Source organism: Petaurus breviceps, unplaced genomic scaffold, assembly GCF_028583685.1.
Source record: "Petaurus breviceps papuanus isolate PSGF00001 unplaced genomic scaffold, PetGlider_PUasm1.0 175, whole genome shotgun sequence".
NCBI classification, from domain to species: domain Eukaryota; kingdom Metazoa; phylum Chordata; class Mammalia; order Diprotodontia; family Petauridae; genus Petaurus; species Petaurus breviceps.
Genome location: NW_027185764.1, coordinates 5,423,390 through 5,445,463, shown reverse-complemented (window position 1 = coordinate 5,445,463; position 22,074 = coordinate 5,423,390). Strand labels below are relative to the sequence as shown.

The following is a 22,074-nucleotide window of genomic DNA, read 5'->3' as shown; positions in this document are numbered from 1 at the left end:
GTAATTGCTTTAATGAAGGGTTATAAAAAGAAGCTGCTATCATCCTATAAGATTAAAGAAAAAAGAAAAAGAAACATTCTCCAGAATGAACTCTTTTTAGAACTTCCTTCCCCTAAGCTCAGTCACTTCTATATTAAAAAAACAAAATCAAAGAGATCACTCTCCAGAGGGCTCTGCTTTGCCTTTACAAAACAATGAACAATTTTAAATTGAAATTCAATAAATGCAGATTGTGAACAATCCCTGGGGTTGTGTGTTCTATACTCTGGGCTTTTTCCATGTGTAAATATATCCCTAGAGTTCTCAATAGCTGAAGAGCAAATTGCACATTTTAGGTCCTGAATGGGGAATTAAGACTAAGTTCCTAGCCTGGTCATTGACTTGTTCTAAAATTTTAATGTTGTTTAAAGGCTGGCCAGTGGTGTTAAGGTTGGAAAAGGACCTTGAGGAAGATAGCATAGTTACAAATGACATATGGTCAAAATGCTACAAGGCTAATGTGTGGCTTGTTGATGGCAACTGGAGGAAGACAATGCTTTTTGCGTGCTTGGTGGGCAATGGGGGCAGCTTCCTAGGGCACCACATGGCGTGGGACACTTTGAAATATGGCTTTTTGAAGAAATGGACATTTTTTCATACTAGGAAAAGCCCATTCTCCAAGCTATGTGTGTTAGGGTAAAAGCTAGAATCCTATGGTATACTGTAACAGACAAGAGATGTACTTTTCACATGGTGGGAACACAAGCTTCACACCTTGCCAAAGGCGTACCAGTGTCTGGCTCTGGCTGTGATAGAGGGGGCTTTCCTTTGCATGTTTCTCTGAGCATATCCAAAGGGTAAGTCCTGTGAATGAAACTAAGTAATATGACAAAATAACTTAGATTAAATAAAAAGTTAATAGGCTAAACAATACAGAAAATAAGTTAAATAACCCAGGTAGCATCAGAATAGAAAATACTTTGTGCACGCAAGAATAATTTGGGGAAATGGTCCCCAAATACTATTTGGGGAAATAGTGCATTTTAGACATTGTCTGTGGAAATTGGAATTTTACCTTTCTGTCCTGCAAACCTTCTTTAGGGAGCATGAACAATTGTGATTCATTTCTTCCTTCTCTGTGGTCCTCAAATGAGCCATCTCCAGCCTGGGCTTAGCTCAGCTTTAGGAAAGACTCAGCTGACTTGTATGCTCACTGACTCCAAGCCCCATGGTCTCTCCAGGACTCTGGACAGCAGGCTGCCCCCTTGCCTTGATGCAGGCCATGCTCCCAAATGGCCTGATATAAATCACTTTCCATGTGCAAAGAATGGATATTTCTATCATCCACGGAAACACAAAGTACTATGTCAAGTGGCATACTGTGGCATACTATGCACCATATGCTGGTGCAGTGAATAGGATGCTAGGCCTGGATTTAGGAAGACCTGAATTCAAATCCAGTCTCAGATACTTACTAGTTGTGTGACCCTGGGCAAGTCACTTAACCTCTGTCTGCTTCAGTTTCCTCAATTGTAAAATAGGGATCATCACAGCACCTATCTTTCAGGGTCATTGTAAGGATCAAATGAAATATTTGCAAAGCCCTTAGCATCATGTTTGGCACATAATAGGTACCATATAAATGCTCAATCTCTTCCCCCTTCCTTTCCCAAGTGATGTTGGGTTTTTAGAGATCAATACAAAATGTCACACTGTTCCTCTCCACTTGGTTCTAAAGTCACCCATCCTATCTTGAAACCTGATAGCGTCTTCCCCAAATCTGATTTCTGACTTGAGGATCAGTGAAAAGCCTCTTAGCAGTTTGTTTCTGAGACTTACGTATAAATGACATTTTGTTTTGGATTTTTTTGGTCTGAACTTGTGATTTCATCAGTGTAAGGAACTCCAGGTATAGAAACTCCCTCCATGGCTGAAGATTGGCACCTCCACCTGTAACTTATAGTTTTAGAGAGTTGCCTAGGACCAGAGAGATTACACAGTTCCTGGCACATAGTAGGCACTATAGACATGCTAGCCATTATTATTCTGTAACATGTGCCCCTGTGTTACTGGGGATGTTTACACAATATCACACCACTCTTTGATTGAAATTCCAGAAACTCATCCTACCTTGAAACCTGATGGTGTCATTGATGATTTCCAATGTGTCAGCCACAGCATTGTATTCTCCCACCTTCACTTCACTACTATCTGTAGAACAAACAATAAGGGTGGATTAGATCGAGTTCTCCTTTTTTTATTAGCTTGCTAAGATGTCTTTTTCCATTTACTCTTTTCACCATCTGCCACAGATGGAGGCCAGATCCCTGTTCTGTTCTCTCTTTCCCAATCTTTCTAATTCTTGAACATAACCCCTTCCACTCAATCCCCAACGTCTATGGATATAGCCATTGTCCTTTGCTTAATTAGTCATGCTGACCAAGCCACTCCACTTCTCGGAGACCTATGGTACTTTCCCAACTGTCTAAGATCTTCATCCCCTGCTTTAATGCCCTTCTTTATGTGTGAAGCCAATTTATATCCATTTCCTCCCATTCTATGCTCCATCATCTCTCTTTGTGATAGGCAGGCCACATCCTTATACACAGAATGAGCTGTCTGGTCCTTGGCAACTTTGCACCCTGAACACAAACACACCCACACAAACACTACCCACCCTTGTGCTTTCTTGCCTCTGCATCTTTCACAGGTTTATAAAATTTGGAGCTAGAATGGACTCATCTAATCTCTCCTCCTTATTTTTCAGGCAAAGAAACTGAGGCCCAGAGATGAAATGATGTACACCAAATGATACAGGTACTAATAGAATAGTTGGGAATCAAACCTATGTCTCTGATGCCAAACCCCATGCTCTTTCCATGCCAGCATCTTGTTTTTCAAGGTAAGAAGGTGCATTTGTTCATCTCACTCCTTGTGCTTGGAATGGCCTACCTCTTCACTAGCTGAATTCCTGCCCTTTTTTAAAGGCTCACCTCAAAGGCTATCTCCTTCAGCAAATTGTCCTTTTCCCCTTGGAACTTCATATAGCATTTTGCACTATTTAATTCACATATTGTATATTTTAGTCTTGGGGTCAAGAGACCTGGGTTTGAGACCTAGTTTTCATGCTTCTTTGCTATGTGGCCAGAGGTAAGGCATAAACTCTCTGGTCCTCAATTTTTCTCATTTGTCACTTGGTGATAATAAAACTCATATTTCCCACTTCAGGGGAAAAGTGCTTTATAAAACCCTGAAATGCTATAGAAATGTGAGTTATTATTATTACTGTTATTATTATTAAAAGTGCTGATTTTAATATTCAGTTGTATGAGCAGCCCATCAAATTGGTTCATCACTGCATAGATCTTAGAAGGATATTACATATGGACAGTAAGCTAGTTCCAGAATTTAATAGGACTGCATTTGGCAAATTGCATAGTGTTTTCAACTATCCTATGCAACCTGCCGAAACAAAGGAAAAAAACCTCATCTTTTTAACATCAGTATTTTTCCAGTGATATTTTATGGATATGAATTATGCAATACTTTAATCTCTATTTAAATAATTTAATTAAATTTTATTTTTTCTATCAAAAAAGTCCTCCTTTTCTTTCCCATCTCCCTCCCTTCCTCCCTTTTCTCCACTGAGAAAGCAAGAAAAATAAAACTCTTATCACAAACGCGTATAGTCAAGTAAAATAGATTCCCACATTAGACATGTCAAAAAAATATGTTTCACCCTGAACTCTGAGTCCATCATCTCTCTGTCAGGAGGTAGCTAGTGTGTTTCATAATGAGTTCTCTGAAATCATGACTGGCCATTGCATTTATTAGTTACTAAGTCTTTCAAAGTTGTCTTTATGATAATTGCTTTATTTAAAAAAAATTAATAGTACTTTATTTTTTCCAATTACATGTAAAGACAATTCTCAACATTCATTTTTTGAAAGAGTTTGAGTTCCAAATTTTTCTCCCTCCCTCCCCTTCCCCTTTCCAAGATGGCAGGCAATCTGATATAGGTTATACATGTGTAATTGTAAAACATATTTCCACATTAGTAATATTGTGAAAGAAGAAATCAAACAAAAGGAAAAAACCCCACAACCTTCCCCCCCCCCCAAAAAAAAAAAGTGAAAATAGTTTGCTTCAATCTGCTTTCAGACTCATAGTTCTTTCTCTGGATGTGGATGGCATTTTCCATCATGAGTCTTTTGGAATTGTCTCTGATCATTTTATTGCTAAGAAGAACTAAGTCAATTATAGTTGATCATCACATAATGTTATTGTTACTGTGTACAATTTTACAAAATTGTTATTTGTAATCTCCAGGACTTAAATTCTCTAATATATTTCCTAGCTCTTACAATCAATCAATATTGTAACTGTAATCTCTGAAGAGTCTAGCTTTCCCATGAGCAACGGAGAGATGTAGTGTGCGTAGAAGACTGTAGTGTATTACCAATGATGATTTGCCTTCAACAAGTGGAAGAAAAAGTTTCATCCAGGATATACATGATCAGAAAAGGAAGTGGGTTGAGGGGGTAGTTTGTGTGAGATGATAGCCAATGAATGACCTCAGTGCAACTCTGGTAAAAGACCTGGAGGAAGGCCTCTGCTACACTGGGTGGACTCTCTCTATGGAGCTGGAGACTCAGATCTATCTTGCCCATTCCTGCCAAAGTGATTTTCCTTCAGCTGAGATCTGACTCTTAAACAGCTCCACTGGGTCCATATTGTCTCTAGGATAAAATGTAAACTCCTGTTTAATTTTTAAAACTCCTCACAACCTGAGCCCAGCTCATCCTTCCAGCTTCACTGGACAGTAATCCCTTTCCTACATCTGTAGTTGTAGCAGCAAGCACCCCAAGCGTCCTCAGGGTTTGCAGCTACCACAGGTTCTTGGATCTGCTTTGCTAAAGGAAAGCAACTCAAAATGGGTTAACAAGCTTACTTTAATCAGTCAGACATATATCGTTTACCTTATTCAGGAGAAAAGGTCAGCACCCTGAATCTCAAAGTATACATGCATAATTATCAAGACAGAAACATCAAGTAGACAGATTTCCAAACTGTCCAACCATTACATCCATACCCAGTCAACATCTGGGTTTCCACATTCTGGGTTTTTCAAAGCCGGGGGACTCTCAACAACGGCTTCCCAGAATTCAGATCAAATCACAGAACACTTCTCAAAGTGAGTCCCGCAACAAAGCTACACATCAGGGCTTATATAGCCTTCTCCTGGCTCAGAGAATGTAACAACCTTATTGACCCACTGGCCAATCAAAAAGTATCTACTGAAAAACAAGCCTCCCACCCCAGGCTCCAGGTGCACGTTAGCCTAGGGGCAGGGAAGATCTTTAAATCTGCATTTCCATTACAGTAGTGCAGCAGAGCTGGTCTTTCCCTTCTTCACAGATGACCTCACATCTCCTCTCTCCATGTCTTCATGCTGGTCATCCTTCTTCCACTTGACCTCATAGAATCCTTCTCTTCCTCTATCAGCACCATCTTCTACACGAAGCCTTTCCCAATGACTCCTTTCCCACTGCCTTCTCTCCTAAATTGCCTTATATTTATTTGAATTTATTCTCATTATATTTATTATCTATGTCCTTGTTGTCTTCCTCATTTGAATGTACATTCCTTGTGAGTAGAGATTATATTGTTCTTTGTACTCACAGCCCTACTTAGCACAACAGCTAGTACATGGTAGGTGCTTTAAAATATTTTTAGCTTTTAAATTCTGAACTTAAACATAAAAAAGGACATTTCCATACATACAACAGAACAAAAAGGAGGATTGTATAGGAAATTATGAATCTCTGTTCCATACTGGTTGCTTTAAAAAAAGATATATAATAAATTCAACTTAATACTTTTAAAACTTTCCTGCTTATCTGTTTTCTTCTTTTCTCTTCTGTACATTAAAAGAAGTGTCCAAATGGACTTGTTTTTTTTTGGGGGGGCTATTACTGTTGCTATTCACCTTTCTGCCCTTTTGCATCCTCTAATTAAAAACAGAGGAAAAAACCTCCCTTGTAATAAAGAAGCAGAATCGAGCAGATCCACATAGTGACCATGTCCAAAAATGCAGGTCTCTTTCCGTACCTTGAGTCCATCACATCTCTGCTGGGAGGTGAGTAACATGCTTCATCCTAGGTGCTCTTTAGACACGGTAGGCCAATTGTTGTTGGGTCATTTTCAGTTGTGTCCAACTCTTTGTGATCCCATTTTGGGGCTTTCTTGGCAAAGATGCTGGAGTGCTTTAGAATTTCCTTCTCCAGCTTATTTTACAGATGATTATACTGAGGCAAGTAGTGTTAAGTGACTTGCCCAGGGTCACACAACTGGTACGTGTCTGAGGCTAGATTTGAACTCAGGAAGATGAGTCTTCCTCACTCCAGGACTGGTGCCCTATCCAATAGGCAACCTAGTTGCTTGTCATAGGGCAATAGTACATGATTAACAAACTTTCATTGATTCACTAAAAAAAATTACATAGAATGAGGATTGGGAGAGGTGGGATTTGAGCCGTCAGAGGGTATAACCACATTAAGGACATTATGGATGCTGATATACGTAGTGACTATTTTTTTGGTTTTGAGTTTCTTTTTTTTGAATTTTTATTTTTTCTCAATTACATATAAACAAACATTTTTAACATTTGTTTTTTAAAGTTTTCAATTCCAAATTCTCTCTCTCCCTCCCCATCCTCCCCTCCCTGAGAAGGCCATAATAACTATATGTATGTGTGTTATTCTTCTTTTAGATTGTAAAGGTCCATGGGGTCAGAGACTATGTCTTATTTACATTTTGTATCTCCCTCAGCACCTCAACATAGAGCTCTCTGCACAGTAAGCGTTTAATACATGTTGGCTGAACTGAATTAAACTCATTCTACTTCTCTTAATTTAGAATCCAAACCTTCCCGGAATTTATGCATAATTTGGGGATCTCTCTTGATATGTCAAAGCACAGGCGGCTATTTTTCTGTGGACAACAGTTTTAATACCTGTAGCAAGATAGAGGTTTTTTCCTTTCTCCTCCCCAGATAATCAGATGGAGAATTTAGTTTACTTTTCCAGATTCCATGATCTCAGTGCCATTTGCTTTTTCTTCCACATGTGGTGGCCAGAAGTGGCAGGTTATGATATTGGAGGCTAGGCTCTACACCAGCAGTGTGAAACCAGGGATTGACTGCCTTTTTCCAGTCAGAAGGGAGTGGATGGATTGGATTTCAGCTGGCAGAGAGGAAGATGAGGAGGAAGGAGAGGAGTGGGAGGAGAAGCATGAGGGAGGGAGAGCATTCTAAGCATGGAGAAAGGCCTGAGCAAAGAGAAGCAAGGATTCTGGGAAAGAGCCTGGGGACAATGACTGGTCCAGTTTGGTCTGGAGCATAGAGTGGTACAAGATGCTTTAAAGTTATAGTATAAAGGGTGTTTAAGGGTGATTTAAATCCATTGACTTTTCCTGGAATTCAGGATATCTCCAGAGTAAATTCAGAAAACTTCATGAAACAACGTCTAGTAATTCACAGTCCTGACTCTTTGTTCCTCTGACTTTCAGGAGGAGAGTGAAACTTCCATCAACAACTTCCTCCTCACAGAGAGATTCCATGCCTTTTGGTGAATGCTATAGGATGCCGGCCTGCTGTTATGCTGTGCTGTCAAGCCCATTTCTCCAAATGTCACATTAGCAAAACCCAGTGGTAATCCCTGCTATAGAATCCTCACACTGGACTTTTAAAGGGCTAATGTGAAAGGAAAGGTTGAACTCCTACTGCTCTATGTAGGAAGCCTTTATTTATTTATTTTGGTGGCAGGGCAAAATCACATGAAATATGCAGAATAGCCCAGAATAATTAGAAGCCAGAAAAGGGATGCTGCTTGCTGGTATCCTACCAATTCACTGGGTGACACATCTCTGATCATGGCATGGTGACTCACCCATCCCCACAGTTCTTGGATTGTCAAATCACAGTAACATTGAATAATTGGTGGGTAAGGGGCAGCTAAGTAGTGCAGTAAATAGAGCACTGGGTCTGGAGTTAGGAAGACTTGAATTAAAATCTGGCCTCAGATTCTTTCTAGCTGTGAGACCCTGGGCAAGTCACTTTACCCTGTTTGCCTCAGTTTCCTCATCTGTAAAATGAGCTGGAGAAGGAAATGCAAGCTGTTCCAGTATCTCTGCCAGGAAAACCTCAAATGGGGTCATAAAAAGTTGGACATGACTGAAACAACTGAACAACAAACAACAAGGTTGTATGTAACAAGTTTCTTATAAACCAAGCTTAAGGATAAAACAAGAAAGAAAAGGCAAGAGGCATTTTGATCTGCAACGCTTGGGATGGCATCGTTCCCATGTCATTTGCTGTAATCACTCTCCTGAGACAATTCCTAAGGAATGAGCCTCCTGGAATTCATTCTGTCACTCCTTCCGTCACACACGTTCCTTTGAGACTCAGCTCTAGCATCATCCTCTCTGTGAAGCAGGATCTCCCCCTGCATCTGTGTCCCAGATATAGGACCAGGGGCCCAGCAGGAGCAGGCACTGAAGGCAGCCTTTCCTTCCCACCTTTCTGTCAATGTTCTCTTCCCCTTTGCTCCATCCCCACTCCTGTGGGACAGAACTAATAGTTCCTGATCTACTCTAACCCTTGGGCTTCCTGTTCCCTTCAAAATGGTAGTGGGCTATGCCCTCAGCACATCCCTACTTTGGCTTGGAGGGCATGGCCAAGGAGTTGAGCTGTAGTCCTGATACGCTGGTGGACCAAAAGGCTTTACCATCTGCAGCGTTACCATGATGCTCTCTCAAACCCCAGGAACTGTCATCTGCCTCCTGATGCAACCTGAAGACTCTTGCCATTTGCCCTGCAGGTGAATACCACTAGTCTTTCCAAATGACCTACAGCCAAATGCTTCCATAAGTGTTGTCTCTTCCAATTCCACTGTGAACTCCTTGAATGCTGGGACTATGTTAATTTTCTATTTGTATTCCTGGAAATTAGCATAGTTCCTGCCATATAAGCATATAAATGCTTAAAAAGCGCTTTTTCAGTTATTCATTCGAGTCTTTTCTGATCATGCAGATGCTAATGCCTTCCTCCTCCAAACCCCCTGGTGTCTATTTTGCACATATCCTGTTTGCACTTATGTAGGCATGGGTTGTTGTCTCACTTAGAAAGTAAGCTCCTTGAGGGTAGGCACTGTTTCACTTGATCTTTGCGCTCCAAAAGCCTAAAGCAGTGTCTGGAATAGAGTGGTGCTTAATAAATACATAGTGCTGTTTAATAAATGCTTGTTGATTGATTGGTGTAAGCAGGAATCGGTAACTGAGCCAGCTCCAAGATGGATCTATACCTATCAGACACTCTGGACAGTTCTAGAGCCTATCCTCAGTATGGAGCTCCAGTCCTGCATCCCCAACTGCCTCTCAAATTCAGCATGCCCAAAACTGAACTAACTTATCATCTTCCTCCCCAGAGTGGCTCCCTCTTCCAAGTTACCTACTTGTGTGGATTGTGCTAATTCTCCTAATCATTCTCCTGTTCATGTGCAAACACTCCAAATGGTTCATTACTCCTAAATGTCGGGGGTTCATGATCACTACCTCAGGTACCCCGGAGAGAAGAGAAGAAGGCTCAAGGGCATAGCTGTCAATGACATGGTGAAACAGAACCAGCGGTGCTCAAGCCTCACATAGCATAGTACAGGGGGATGTATTGGACACGGGGTCGAAACATAAATAATTTTCACAGAGAGCTTTTGACCACGCCCTTCCCCTATTCAGATCTTTCTTCCCACTGTCTTCTAGGGTAGTTGGGCCTATTTGAACTTGTTAAAGTGGGAGAATATTTGGGCTTATTGGATAAAACAAAGCCTTGGTGAAAGTAGTGGGAACGATAATAAAAACAACTCACCTTTATGTACTATTTTATGTTTCATAAGACTCTTTCTCATAACAATCCTGTGAAGTAGTGGGAGCATCATTATCAGTATTCTATAAATAGAAATTCTATAAATTATAAAGCTCGGAGTGGTCCTAGAGCTATTAAATGTCAAAGCTGGGACTCAAACCCTGGTCTTTGAGTCCACATCTAATGACCTGTCATTGCCTTGAGCCAAACGCAATGGTGTTGGGGAAGGGGGAATTTAGTCGGCTCTCCTCTCCTCCCTGTACTCAGTGTTTCTGTCAGGGAGGCAAAGTAGAAACAGAATCATCAGGAGTAGAGATGACTGGGGACCGATGGGAGATTGTCCGTAGGGAGAGACTGTGAGATGGCTGATGATGAGCAGGGAAGAAAGGAGGAAGGGATAGGAAGCCATATTTTTGTTTCTGTGGTGTTGGCCATTCTCTTTCACTTCTCCTCAAACTTTAATTCTCCTCTCTATACTGTCCAGCCTCCACTTACTCTCTCTTTCTCCCTTCATCTCCTCTTTCCCTGCATCCTTTCTCGTCATCTTTTCTTCCTTCCTCTCCTCTCTGCCTCTCTTTTTCTCCTCTTTTACTTGTACTTTTATCTTTTCTCTCACTCTCCCTTTCTCCCCTCTTTTCTCCCTTTCTTCTTCCTCTCTTTCCTCCTCTCATTCTCCTTTCCCCCTCTTATTCCTGTCACTCTCCCTTATGCTTTCCTCTCTCATTCCTTTCCCTTTTTGTCTTCTCTCTCCTCCCTCTCGCCTCTTCCTTTTCTCTGCTTTCTTTCTTTCCTCTCTTTTCTTTTGCTTTCTCCTATCTCATTCTTCTTCCCTTTGCTCCCTCTCTCTTCCTTTTTCTTCCTTTGCCTCTATTCCTTTTTTCTATCTATTCTTTTTTCTTCTCTCTTTCCTTTCCTCCCTCTCTTTGTCCTTCCTCTCTCTCGCTTTCCCCTTTCCTTCCAACTCCTTTTCTTTTTGCCTTTTCTTTCTTCTCCCTCCTTTCCTTCCCCCTTCCCTTCACATATCAGGAAATTGGACTCATATTCTTTGAACCATACACACTGTTTTCTTTGGGCAAGTGAGTTCTTAATAGGCGGTTAACAAGGATCCATTTTATTGTTTAAATTTGCTCCTTGATAACTGACCCTTTCTCTCTGCCAATTTACTTCAGCTGCTTGTTTTAAAATGATCTCACTGACTTCTGTATGGGAGAAAATAGATGAGTTAAATCATTTGTGAGATTAGTCATCTTATGAGGAGACTTCAGAATCCATGACTTTTGAATGACAAACATCCAAGCCTTAGGTCTCAGGTCTATAACATGTTTGCCAAAATACTTCTGCATGAAATACAAAGAAACATTGTACAATAGCAGATGCCGTAGAATGATTGCGTGTTAGTGCTTAGAGATCACTTATCCAAATTCTTCATTTTCAGATTAGGAAACTGAGGGTTTTGTGACTTACATAAGGTCATGCATGTAGTAAGTAAGAAACCTAGGACATGAACCCAGGGCTTCTGGCTATAAGGCCCCTACTCTTTTCACCAAACCATGCTTGCCCTTTGTTTTGCTGCAAACCAACTAAACTCGAGAACTATGAATTCCCTCTTTCCTCCAAAGTGTAGAATTCTGAACAATTGGCAAATGCTTTATTTCTAGGAGTTGAATAGGACAATAATTTGAAAAGAATTTCAGGTGGTTAAATTTAGGGAGCTGAAAAGTCCAGTCCCTAAATAGCCTTTGACCATGGGTATGAAGCACTTCACTTGATTGGGAAATGGATATATTTTCAATCACTTTAAGGCTAAGGCATTTTGTTCTTCAGAGGCAGCAAGTGCACATAGCTGGCATGGCCACTGCAAATGGACAATGAGCCAGGCCCACAACTGAATGACAAGAGAGTGGGTTGAATCACCTTTGGGAAATTACTGAGAGCTTTTAGCAACCCTTAGTGTCTCTACGAAACAAGGGCCCAACTTTTTGAACACCAATATTCTTCTGCTGATGGTGTCTGGTTGTGAGTCATCAAATAAATACCACAATCTATGAAGACCCGAAGGTAAGGATCACACCCTCCATTGCTCTTTAGCTGATTCTCAATTTCAATTTTTCAGAGAATACAGAGTTGGATGACTTGCAGTCATATAATATCACTGGAAAAAATATTGCATTAAAAAGATAGATCTTTCTTTTATGGAGATATTTAGGGCTGGTAAAAGCTCTAGATGGTTTCCCAAAGGCAGGCCATGCCCATTCTCTTATTCAATAGTGGGTCAATCTCCATTTATAGTATTTGGTCAATAAGCCAATCAATGAATAATTATTAAACACCTAATATTTGCCAGGCACTCTGCTAGATATATACTTGTGGATGAGCTTTAGAGGGTGTCCGTTCAACTGCCTGTACAGTAGATACTCTTAATCTGCTTGGGTTTTCCTGTGTCAATAATAAGGCTAATCTCTTTGGAGTCACTGTGGATCTTATTTAATAGGCCCTACAATATTATTGGACTTGATAAAATCAACAAACATCTACAAACAGAAGTAGATAGATGACCTCAATTATCCATGGAGAATTTCTCCTTGACTTGGACTCTGTGCTGTTTCTCCTCCACAACAGTGGTGAATATTTGTCATGAGCATACATCTGGCTGGTCTCCCTGTCCCAGTTCTCTCCCCACTCCAGCCCATCCTCCATTTAGCTATCAGAGTAATTTACCTAAAGCACAAGTCTGACTATGTCAATACCTCTCCTCCAAAAATTTAATAAACTCCAGTGGCGCCATATTGCCTCCAAGATCAAATGTAAAATCCTCTGGTTGGTGTTTAAAGCTTTTCATAATCTTGCTATTTCCAACCTTTCCATTCTTTTTACACTTTACTTACTGCCACATATTTTATAATCCAATGACATTGGTGTTGTATCCTCGAATATGACACTCCATTTCCCTACTCACCTAATTTTTAATGGCCACACCATATTCTTGGAATTCTCTCCCTACTCACCTGAGTCTCCCAGCTTCCCTTTTTCTAAGAAGCAGCTCAAATATCACTTTCTTTTAATTGACACTTTTCTTTTGGAGGGGGGAAGGCAGGGCAATTGGGGTTAATCAAATCTCACTTTCTGCAGGAGAACATTGGTTGGGTACCATTACTTATTACCCAGATAAACTCAGGCAGGTCAGATGACTTCTCTGGGCCTCTGTTCCTTCATCCCAATCATTCCCTCAATCAATCAAAACCTTTTATTAATTATCAGCTCTGATCTAGGCACTATGCTATGCTATGGATGTCCCAATTCAATAGTCCCCGCCTTCAAGGAACTTATCTTGTAGCTAGGGAAGGTATACACATGTGAGCACATACAAATGAGATTAAAGGTGTTCTGGGGGAGAAAAAATTAGCAGTTGGAGAGAATCAGGCAAGATCTTATGCATAAGATGGTGCTTGAGCTGACCCTTCAAGGAAACAAGGGATACTGATACACAGGGAGGATAGAGTATATTCCAGGCTTGAGGAACTCAGTGCAAAGATACTGAGATAGGAGACTGAATACTATGTGTATTGTAATACATTGTGTATAAGTAATAGCAAGAAGGTCAATCAGTCTGGACCTCAGTTTATGCAGAGGGAAGAAATATGCAGTGACCCTGGAAAGGTAGGTTGGGTGGGACAAGTTGCCAAGGGTTTTAAACAATGCCAAGCAATGGCATTTATATGTGATTCTAGATTCCAGGGGAGTGTATTGGGTAGAAGAGCGATGGTCAGATTTGTGTTTTAGGAAAGTCAGTGTGGTGACTGCATGTATGAAGGGTGGACTGGAAAGGGGAGCTACTTGAGGGAGGGAGAATAATTAGGTGGTTGTTACAATAGTTGAGGCAAAAAAGTGATGAGAACCTAAACTGGGTTATGGCTGGGTGAATGGAGAGAAGGGGCCATGTGCTACAGATACTGTGGGGGTAAAAGCGATAAGATTTTACAGAACATAGGTGTATGTCTTCCCTAGCTACCTGTGAAAAAAGAGAGGGCCTTAGGGAAGACCTGCTCTCTATTCCTCTACATTCTCAGTGTAGGATCATAGAGCTAAGGTCGAAAGCAGCCTTGAGGTCATCTAGTTCAGTGTGCCTATTTTACAGATGAAAAAACTGAGACCAGGGAGATTATAGACATGTAACATCATAAAGGGAGGAAGAGGCAGAGCCAAAATTTGAACTCGGGTCCAGCGACTCCAAGTGTTGGACATTGAAGGCTCTGACAGGGTCTATCCATTTATATAGTGTCTGTTATGCTAAGCCTTAACCTGGACTCCACTGTGGCTTTCTAGGTCCTATTGGACAATCTGTGCTCCCTTATGCCCCAAAGTGATGGACCTGCAGTCAGGAAGCATGGGCTCAGATATTGGCTCTGGCCCTGTTACCTCTGTGATGTTAGACCCTAATGTGACCTTGCAATTTTAGTCTTCCTCATCTGTAAAAGACTATGATATTTAAGCTACTTACCTCACAGGGTTGTTGTAAGAAAAGTACATTATAAACCTTAGCATGCCCCATACCCCTGTAATACTGAATGCTAGCCTCTCTAGTATTTTTATTTTATTCTTGTCAGTTGTTACTCAATAAGCATTTATTAAGTGCTTACTATGTACCTAGCACTGTGGTAAGTGTTCTAGGAAAGGAAAAGAAGGGGGTGGTAGGATGAAGAGTGATTACAAATTATTGATAGTACAGTTCCTGGTACATTCTAGGTGTTTAATACATGCTTATTGACTGACTGGTAATTGACACTAGCCTGAGATCAGGGAAGTCATCAGGTCTAAGGAACAACACTTATCTGGGGAAAGGAACAGAGTCCCAATCAGAATTTGAGGGAGCATAAGCCATGGCCAGGACAGGCTGGGAGCCAGGGTGTATTGGGAAATTAAAACCCAAGTGACTGACACAGAAATGGGAAACCAGGAGCAAGGGAGGCTATTTCAAGTCAGGAAGGTCTTCACAGGAGTAGGAAGAAAACTATTGGGAGCATCTGGCAAAAATGACCCCATCTGAGCTTTGACATTTCATGATAGTAGAGTCTATCTCACCAAAACCTATTCTGAAGTCTTAGCATGATGATCCTGGCTCTGTGTACTTTCTGTGCCAATAAGCTGCTGGGTTCTCACAGTTGGGTGTCAACTTGACACATGGAATCTGCAAAAGGAAGTGGCAGTAACATCCTTGAAGATGAGGGGGCACTCCTCCTTGCCAAAACTAACCTCTTCTCGTGCACTTGATTCCATCTTCTCTCATCTCATCTGAGCCTTGTTTCATTAATCATCTTCCCTCTTGCCTTTTCCATCTTCCCTTCCATACTGAGTCTTTTGCTCTGCCTATAAACAAGTCTTGCTCAGATCTCCCTCCTGTCCTAAAGATACCTTCATTTGACCCTGAAACCCCTCAAGCTGGTGTCCTCTCTTTCTCCACACCTTAACCACCAACGTTCTAGAAAACAGTCTAAATTTATTGTCTCTCTAGCTTTACCAACCACTTGCTCTTCAGATCTGTGCAACATGGCTCCTTTCCCCCACGTTACTGAAACTGATTTCTCCAAGCTCAGCAATGACCTCTGAATTAATTGCCAGATCCAATGAACTCTTCTCAATTTTTGTCTTTTTCTGAAATATCTGACCCTGCTGACCAACCAATATAACTCAATCAACCAACAAACATTTATTGAGCATTTGTAAGCACTGTGCTAGGTGCTAAGGATACAAAGACAAAAAAAGGGGAAATATTTCCTGCCCTCAAGGAGCTTCCATTCTATTGGGGTTAACAAGATGTATACCTATAAATAAATACAAAAATTTTTTTGGTTTTGGTCTAGGTCTATGACTTCATTAGTGTAGGGAACTCCCAAGTGAGGGGGATCCCCTCTAGCAGTGCAGATTGATAATTTATTTGCAACTTAGAATTTTAAGAGTTGTTTGGGGGCATTGAGAGGATAAGTCTTTCAGAGTCCCACAGCGGAAAGGTGTCAGAAACTTGATCCCAGGACTAGACCCCAGGTCTTTCTGACTCTACCCATTATACCATGTTGCCTCTCATATACTTTCTAATATGGTAGGAAGAAGCTGTCTGAAGAGATCAAAGTTTTTCCACTATACTTATTGACCTACTTAAATGAGCAACAACGAAAACTACAGAAGATGGAAGCAGCATGATTGGCAGTCATTCCCATCTTTCCAATCACATTATAAACATTCTAATTCAAGTTCTCATTGTTTTCTTGCTTTTCTGTGCCTCTAGTTTATCTCTGTCCAGTCTATCCTTCATTCAGATGCCCAAATAATCTTTTTTTTTAAAGCAATTGGGGTTAAGTAACTTGCCCAAAGTTACAAGGCCAGTTTTTTTTTGTGTGGGTGTTAAGTATCTGAGGCTGGAATTGATCCCACGTCTTCCCGACTCCGGGGCCAGCGCTCTTACTCACTGTGCCACCTAGCCGCTCCTGCCCAAATAATCTTAGTGCATTACACTTAACACCAGCTCTGTACTGCCATTGGTATAAAAGTATCAGTAATATTGATCCCAGTATTAAAGACCATTCACAGTCTAGGTCTATGTTCTTTCCAGCCTTATCTCATATGACTCCCTTTCACACTCTTCATTTCTGCCAAATTTTATTACTTTCTGTTTTCTAGTTTCACATCTAAAATGAACTCCTTCCTTACCTCTGCCTCTTGACATCCTCTCACTTCAAGACCCAATTCAAAACCCACCTTTCTTATGAAGCCTTACTTGTCTTCTCTCTTTCCCTCTGCTACCAGTGAAAATGATCGTTCTGTCCTCAAATTTCTTATGGCAGTTTGCCTAGACTTCTGCTTTGTATGGCTCATAATCTCCCCTGTATCCAAGTTATTTTTACACATATTTCCCTCGGTAGTGTCTTACTCTGAGACTTCATCTTGGCATGGAAGAGATGGTGCATTCCCATGGGTTAAGCCAAAAGAAAGTAACTTCTAGCAGGTTCTGCCATTTTAGAAAGAGTCTGAATACAGTGTCAGTGTCAGACTGAGTTTGGTGTCTGAGGACCAAGTTAGTTAAGTATGGAAAAGCTCATTCCCAGTGGGTTTGTCCACTAGATGATAAACTGTCTATCCAAAGAAACAGATTAAACTACAAACCAGTAAACCAGTTCTTACATCCTGTATGGCCCCTTTCTCCTTCCATGTAATGGTGGTTGAGTAGTGCATCAAAAGAGTGGATGATGTTAAGAATTCTGCAGTTCTTAAATGGTCTGTAAATGGTAGCCTAACTGTAGATACTTAATGTATGAGATCTTTGGCCAAGGATTAATAAATTGACATACTTTCTTTTTCTTTTCTTTTTTTTTTTGCTTTTTGGAGGGGGGAATGCAGGGCAATTGGGGTTAAGTGACTTGCCCAAGGTCACACGGCTAGTAAGTTTTAAGTGTCTGAGGCCAGATTTGAACTCAGGTCCTCCTGACTCTAGGGCTGGTGCTCTATTCACTGTACAACCTAGCCACCCCACAAATCGACATACTATGGGAAGAACTATACTATGCCAATATTGATGTTTTCATGATAACTGGAGCTAGAAGACAAAAGGAAGTTGTTGCTAAAGGGAATCTTGGTTCTTAGGTTCTTTTTCAAGAGGCAAACAGTGATCAGGAAAATTGATTTCACCATGTATTCAAAGGCAAAAAGAAAAATAATTTCATGGAGCATCAGGTCATCTTCCTTTGAAGTGCACAAGGTGAGAATTAGCAAAAAGATGACCAGAAAGGTATTTGCCACCTATGAGCCAACATCTATTGCAGAGGTGGAGAAATTCTACAAAAAGTTCATCTACATCCACCAAAGGAAATCATTGTATACTTTGATCCTTGGTGACTTCAATGAAAAGGTGAAGATGGTAACAATTGTGTCAGAAAATATGTGTCAGATTTGAGAAGGGAAAGAGGCCAGAGTTTTGTAGACTATTTAGAAGACTTATTCCTGTATATCATGAACACTGTCTTCTAGAAGAGAGTTGAGAGGTACTAGAAATGGTAAAGAGGGGTGGCTAGGTAGAATTCAAATTCAGTCTCAGACACTTAACACTAGCCATGTGATCTTGGGCAAGTCATATCTTGCAGACAGAAAATGACTAGTTAGTGATCTGGAAGTCATATAAAAATCAGTGGTCTGTCAAAAACCATTGATTAGAAAGGTGGAAATAACATCAAATCAGAAGGCCAAGGAAAAGAGAATGACACTATAAAAATGCAATGTCTTCATCCTAACCTATCCAAATGATCTGTTAAGGATGAAAACTGGGTGGTTATTTACCTTTATTATCACTATTTCCTAAAAAAAGCTTAATTGATATAAAGCAGTTTCCATAATGAAGAAAGTCACAAATATTTGATCTTCTAGACAAGCCAAGAAACCAGTTTAGAAAACAATTCATTTGTAAAATACTATGGAGGAGGATGGTTGAAGATTACATCAGATTATATTACACCAGAAAACAGCAAAAAAGCAGTGGAAATCAAAAGAAGTCTATGGAAAGCTTAGTGTCGGTCTCAGTCAGGTCAATCAATCAATGAGTATTTCTCAAGTCCCTAGGATGTGTCAGATCCTATTTAGATGCTGGGGATATGAATAAAATGAATGAAACCATCCATAATCATAGGCAGCCATATCACAAAATATTCACAGATGAAATTGTAGGAGATACTATGTTTCACCAAAATTCTTTATATCTTAAGCATGTCCAATCAAGGTGAAAAAAAATTCTTGACTTGGGCATTATAAAGAAGAATTTTTGAAAATTATTAAATATCAGATTAATTTAATTCAACAATGGTTTTGCTATGTTCTGCACAGCATACTAAAAAGCAGAGACATCACCTTGCCAACAAAGACCTGTATTGTCAAAGCTCTGGTTTTTCCAATAGCAATGTATGGCTGTGAGAGTTAGACTATAAGGAAAGCTGAGTGCTATAGAATCGACTTTTTTGAATTATGGTGCTGGAGAAGACTTTTGAGAATTCCTTGGACACTAAGGAGATAAATCAGTCACTATTTCAAGAAATTAATTCGGACTATTCACTGGAAGGTCAAATACTGAAACTGACACTTAAATACTTTGGCCACATAATAGGAAGAGAGAACTCATTGGAAAAGATTTTGATTTTGGGAAAGATTGAAGGCAAAAGGAAAAGAGGATGGCAGAGGGGGAGATGGATCGATAGTGTCATGGAATCGATGAACATGAGTCTAGATGGACTTCGGGAGACTGTGAAGGATGCTGTGGTCCATGGTATCACGAAGAGTTTGACACAACTAAATGACTGACTGAATGACAGGCATTATGACAGGTATAAAGAACACAAAGACCAAAATGAAATACTCCCTACCTTACAAGGCGTTTTTAGGGGAAAAGAATGTTTGTAGGAAACCAATAAAAATTAGGATCCAATTAGTTCATCAGATACTGGGAAATCCCTCCCCCAAAGTCTACTCTAATGCCTAATTTTGGCATGGAGCCCGGATGACCAGGGATTAAAGGAGTGGGTGGTACAGAAATGGAGATGTCAGCTACTTTAAGAAGAAGTTTGTCAGTAAAGGGGAGGACAGAGATGAGATGATGGTTCTGTGGTGTAGAAGGACCAAAGAAAGGTTTTAGGGAGTTGAGGGGAGACTGGAGAATGTTTGTAGGCAATTAGGAGGTGAGAGGGAGAGACTCAAGATGTTTGCTAGAGTCATGTCCCCTGGGAGGTAGATGTGATTTAAAGCACAGGATTGGGGGGGGGGGTAATCTTCTCAAGGAGTGAGGCTACCTCTTTTCCTGACAGGAGCCAAGGAAGAGAGAATGAACAAAGGATATGAAATGTAATCTCCTTGAGGGCAGGATCTGTTGTTTTGTTTTTTCTTTTTGGTCTTTTTATCTTCAGCACCTAGCATGGTGCATGGCACATAGTAGGTATGTTAAAAAATCTGGTTGATTTGAATTGAACTGAAGAAAGACACTGAGTTCTGAAATGTGGAGGCAGGAAGCTAGAGCAGCTCATGATGGATGGCCTTGATCTCAGTAAAGTAAGAGTACAAGTCTTCTGCTATGAGTATGGAAAGACGGGGAGTGGAGAAGAAAGGAAAAGATATGGAACAGAATAAAAGGTTTGACAGCAGTGAGGGGTCGTTTGAGGTTATATAACATACATTTGGAGTGAATGGAATCAGTTCCCATTTCAAGAGCTCTGGCAATGCTCAACAGACCAGAAATAGGACTCTCGTTTAATGTGCTGTTATGTGCCTGGGACCAAACTATTAGGACTTGAGCCTCTGACCTTGCCTCTGACTAACTCCTTCTCAGACCTGGTTGTAGTTCCTGGCTTTATTCTCCTTCTATTTCAGACCCCACCTGCTATCTCTGGCTCCCATGACATCTCACCTGCTTGGTTCTGGATTGCTTGTTGTTTGTTCCATGATTCTGAGCCCTACCTGCACACAGCCTTCTCAGACCTCTCTCCTGCCCCCAGATAGGAAAAATTCAATCAGCACTATGACTCCTGCTCAGTCACAGTCCTTAATAGACAGTGATCTTGACTGATTTGAGGAGAACAATAAAACAAATAAAAATTGGGCAAAGACTAATGGCCACAGCAGAAAAAACAAATAGCAAATGAATGAATTAGACTTCATTTAACATTTTTATCAACAAAGCTTTAAGATAGTCTGCCTTGATGCAAGAAAATGGTTGAGGAAAGAGCTGTTCTAGGGAGTTTCCTAATTGATTTGAAGAGCTTACTTCAAAGGAGGTGAGCCTTTATTTGAGACCTTTGATTGTATCTCTCCTCCTAGAGGGTGCAGGCAGCCTAGTAGTGCCTCAGTTGGGGGTCAGGATCTTAGTAGACTTGGGGGAGTTTTTGTCTACCTTACGCTCCCATCTCCCCCAACACAAACACCCTAACAACATGGGCTGCTGTGAGAATGGAACTCACTATGGAACAGACCATGAGAAGTATGAGTTAACTGTGCTCAAGTGAGTAGATCTGAAATATAGCTGTACCAGGGGCACATAAGGACCATTTTATAATTCCATCAGAGAACTTTTGAGACCACCCCCACTTCCTTATGGTGGCTTTTTTTTTTGGGTCTTCATGAGTGCATTTATATTAAAGTAATTGTTTCCCCTGCACTTTAGGGTTTTAAATGATCCATTGAATTGGATGATGAAATAATTCTTGGGGCAGTTTTGGCAAGAGGAACAAAAACATTTTCTGATTAAATCTCAGTGACGGGGGTGTCATGTGATGGATTAATTGTCTTGGACTTGGGAAAACTCGATTTTGTGGGAGGAGCCTTTCCTTTTCAGAGGAATGTTCACCCTTGGAGGACTCTGGGCTTCTTTTTCCCCCCCTCCTTTTCCCTTCCATCTTTCTTCTAGAGAGATTTTAAGAGCACAGCAGGTATTGGTAAGATTTTTGCTTCTCCATGAGGCAGAAGCACATGGGAGCAACATATGCTCACCTAAATTGACAGCTGTATCATTTGCCTTTTGAACATTTTTTTTTTCTGAGCACAGGTCAAAGACCAGAGATATGTAAATGTGTTTTCCTGGACCAAGATATGGTAGCAGCCAGGGCAGTGATGAGAGTATCTTGGAGAAATACATAGAAACTGCATATTTATCTATGTGGCTGGAGAAGAGAGGCCATGGACATGTCACTTCTGAACCCCTGCCTCCTTATTAGAGAAGAGGGATTTTCTGGGCTTCATGATCCCAGGATCTAGCCTTCTAAGCCTGGCTAGCACTAGCTTTGAAGCTTGCCTCCTAAGTACACCTAAATTTGAGATGTAGGATTTAATATTAGGACAAAAAAGGGAATGACCTGAGCAGTGTACTAGTTAGAGAAAATTGTTCATGTGGTCCCCGAAGCTGGAAAAGCAGCAATGGACCAAAGTCACAAGATGGGGACTCAAAAGATTTCACTTTGTTCTCCATTACCGTAAATTATTTGGACAGAGCAGGTCTAATGGGGAATAGGATTGCTACAACAGCCCCAAAATGGATTTTACTTCTAGAGAAGCTCAAGCCCTCAGAGGGTCTCTTTGGAGTATATACAGTAGGGGGGAGGAAGAGAGAGAGACAGAGAGAGAGAGAGAGAGAGAGAGAGAGAGAGAGAGAGAGAGAGAGA

The 22,074-nt window shown here is 40.8% G+C and overlaps 1 protein-coding gene across 1 annotated transcript in view; it reads right to left on the bottom strand.

Moving 5' to 3' along the window:
- GABBR2 (gamma-aminobutyric acid type B receptor subunit 2) overlaps positions 1 to 22,074 on the bottom strand; it is an 861,105-nt gene that overhangs the window by 197,879 nt on the left and 641,152 nt on the right. The window contains exon 9 of the mRNA XM_069084611.1: positions 2,110 to 2,190. Within this exon, the coding sequence (XP_068940712.1) occupies positions 2,110 to 2,190 (81 nt within the window). The remainder of the gene's footprint in view (positions 1 to 2,109; positions 2,191 to 22,074) is intronic.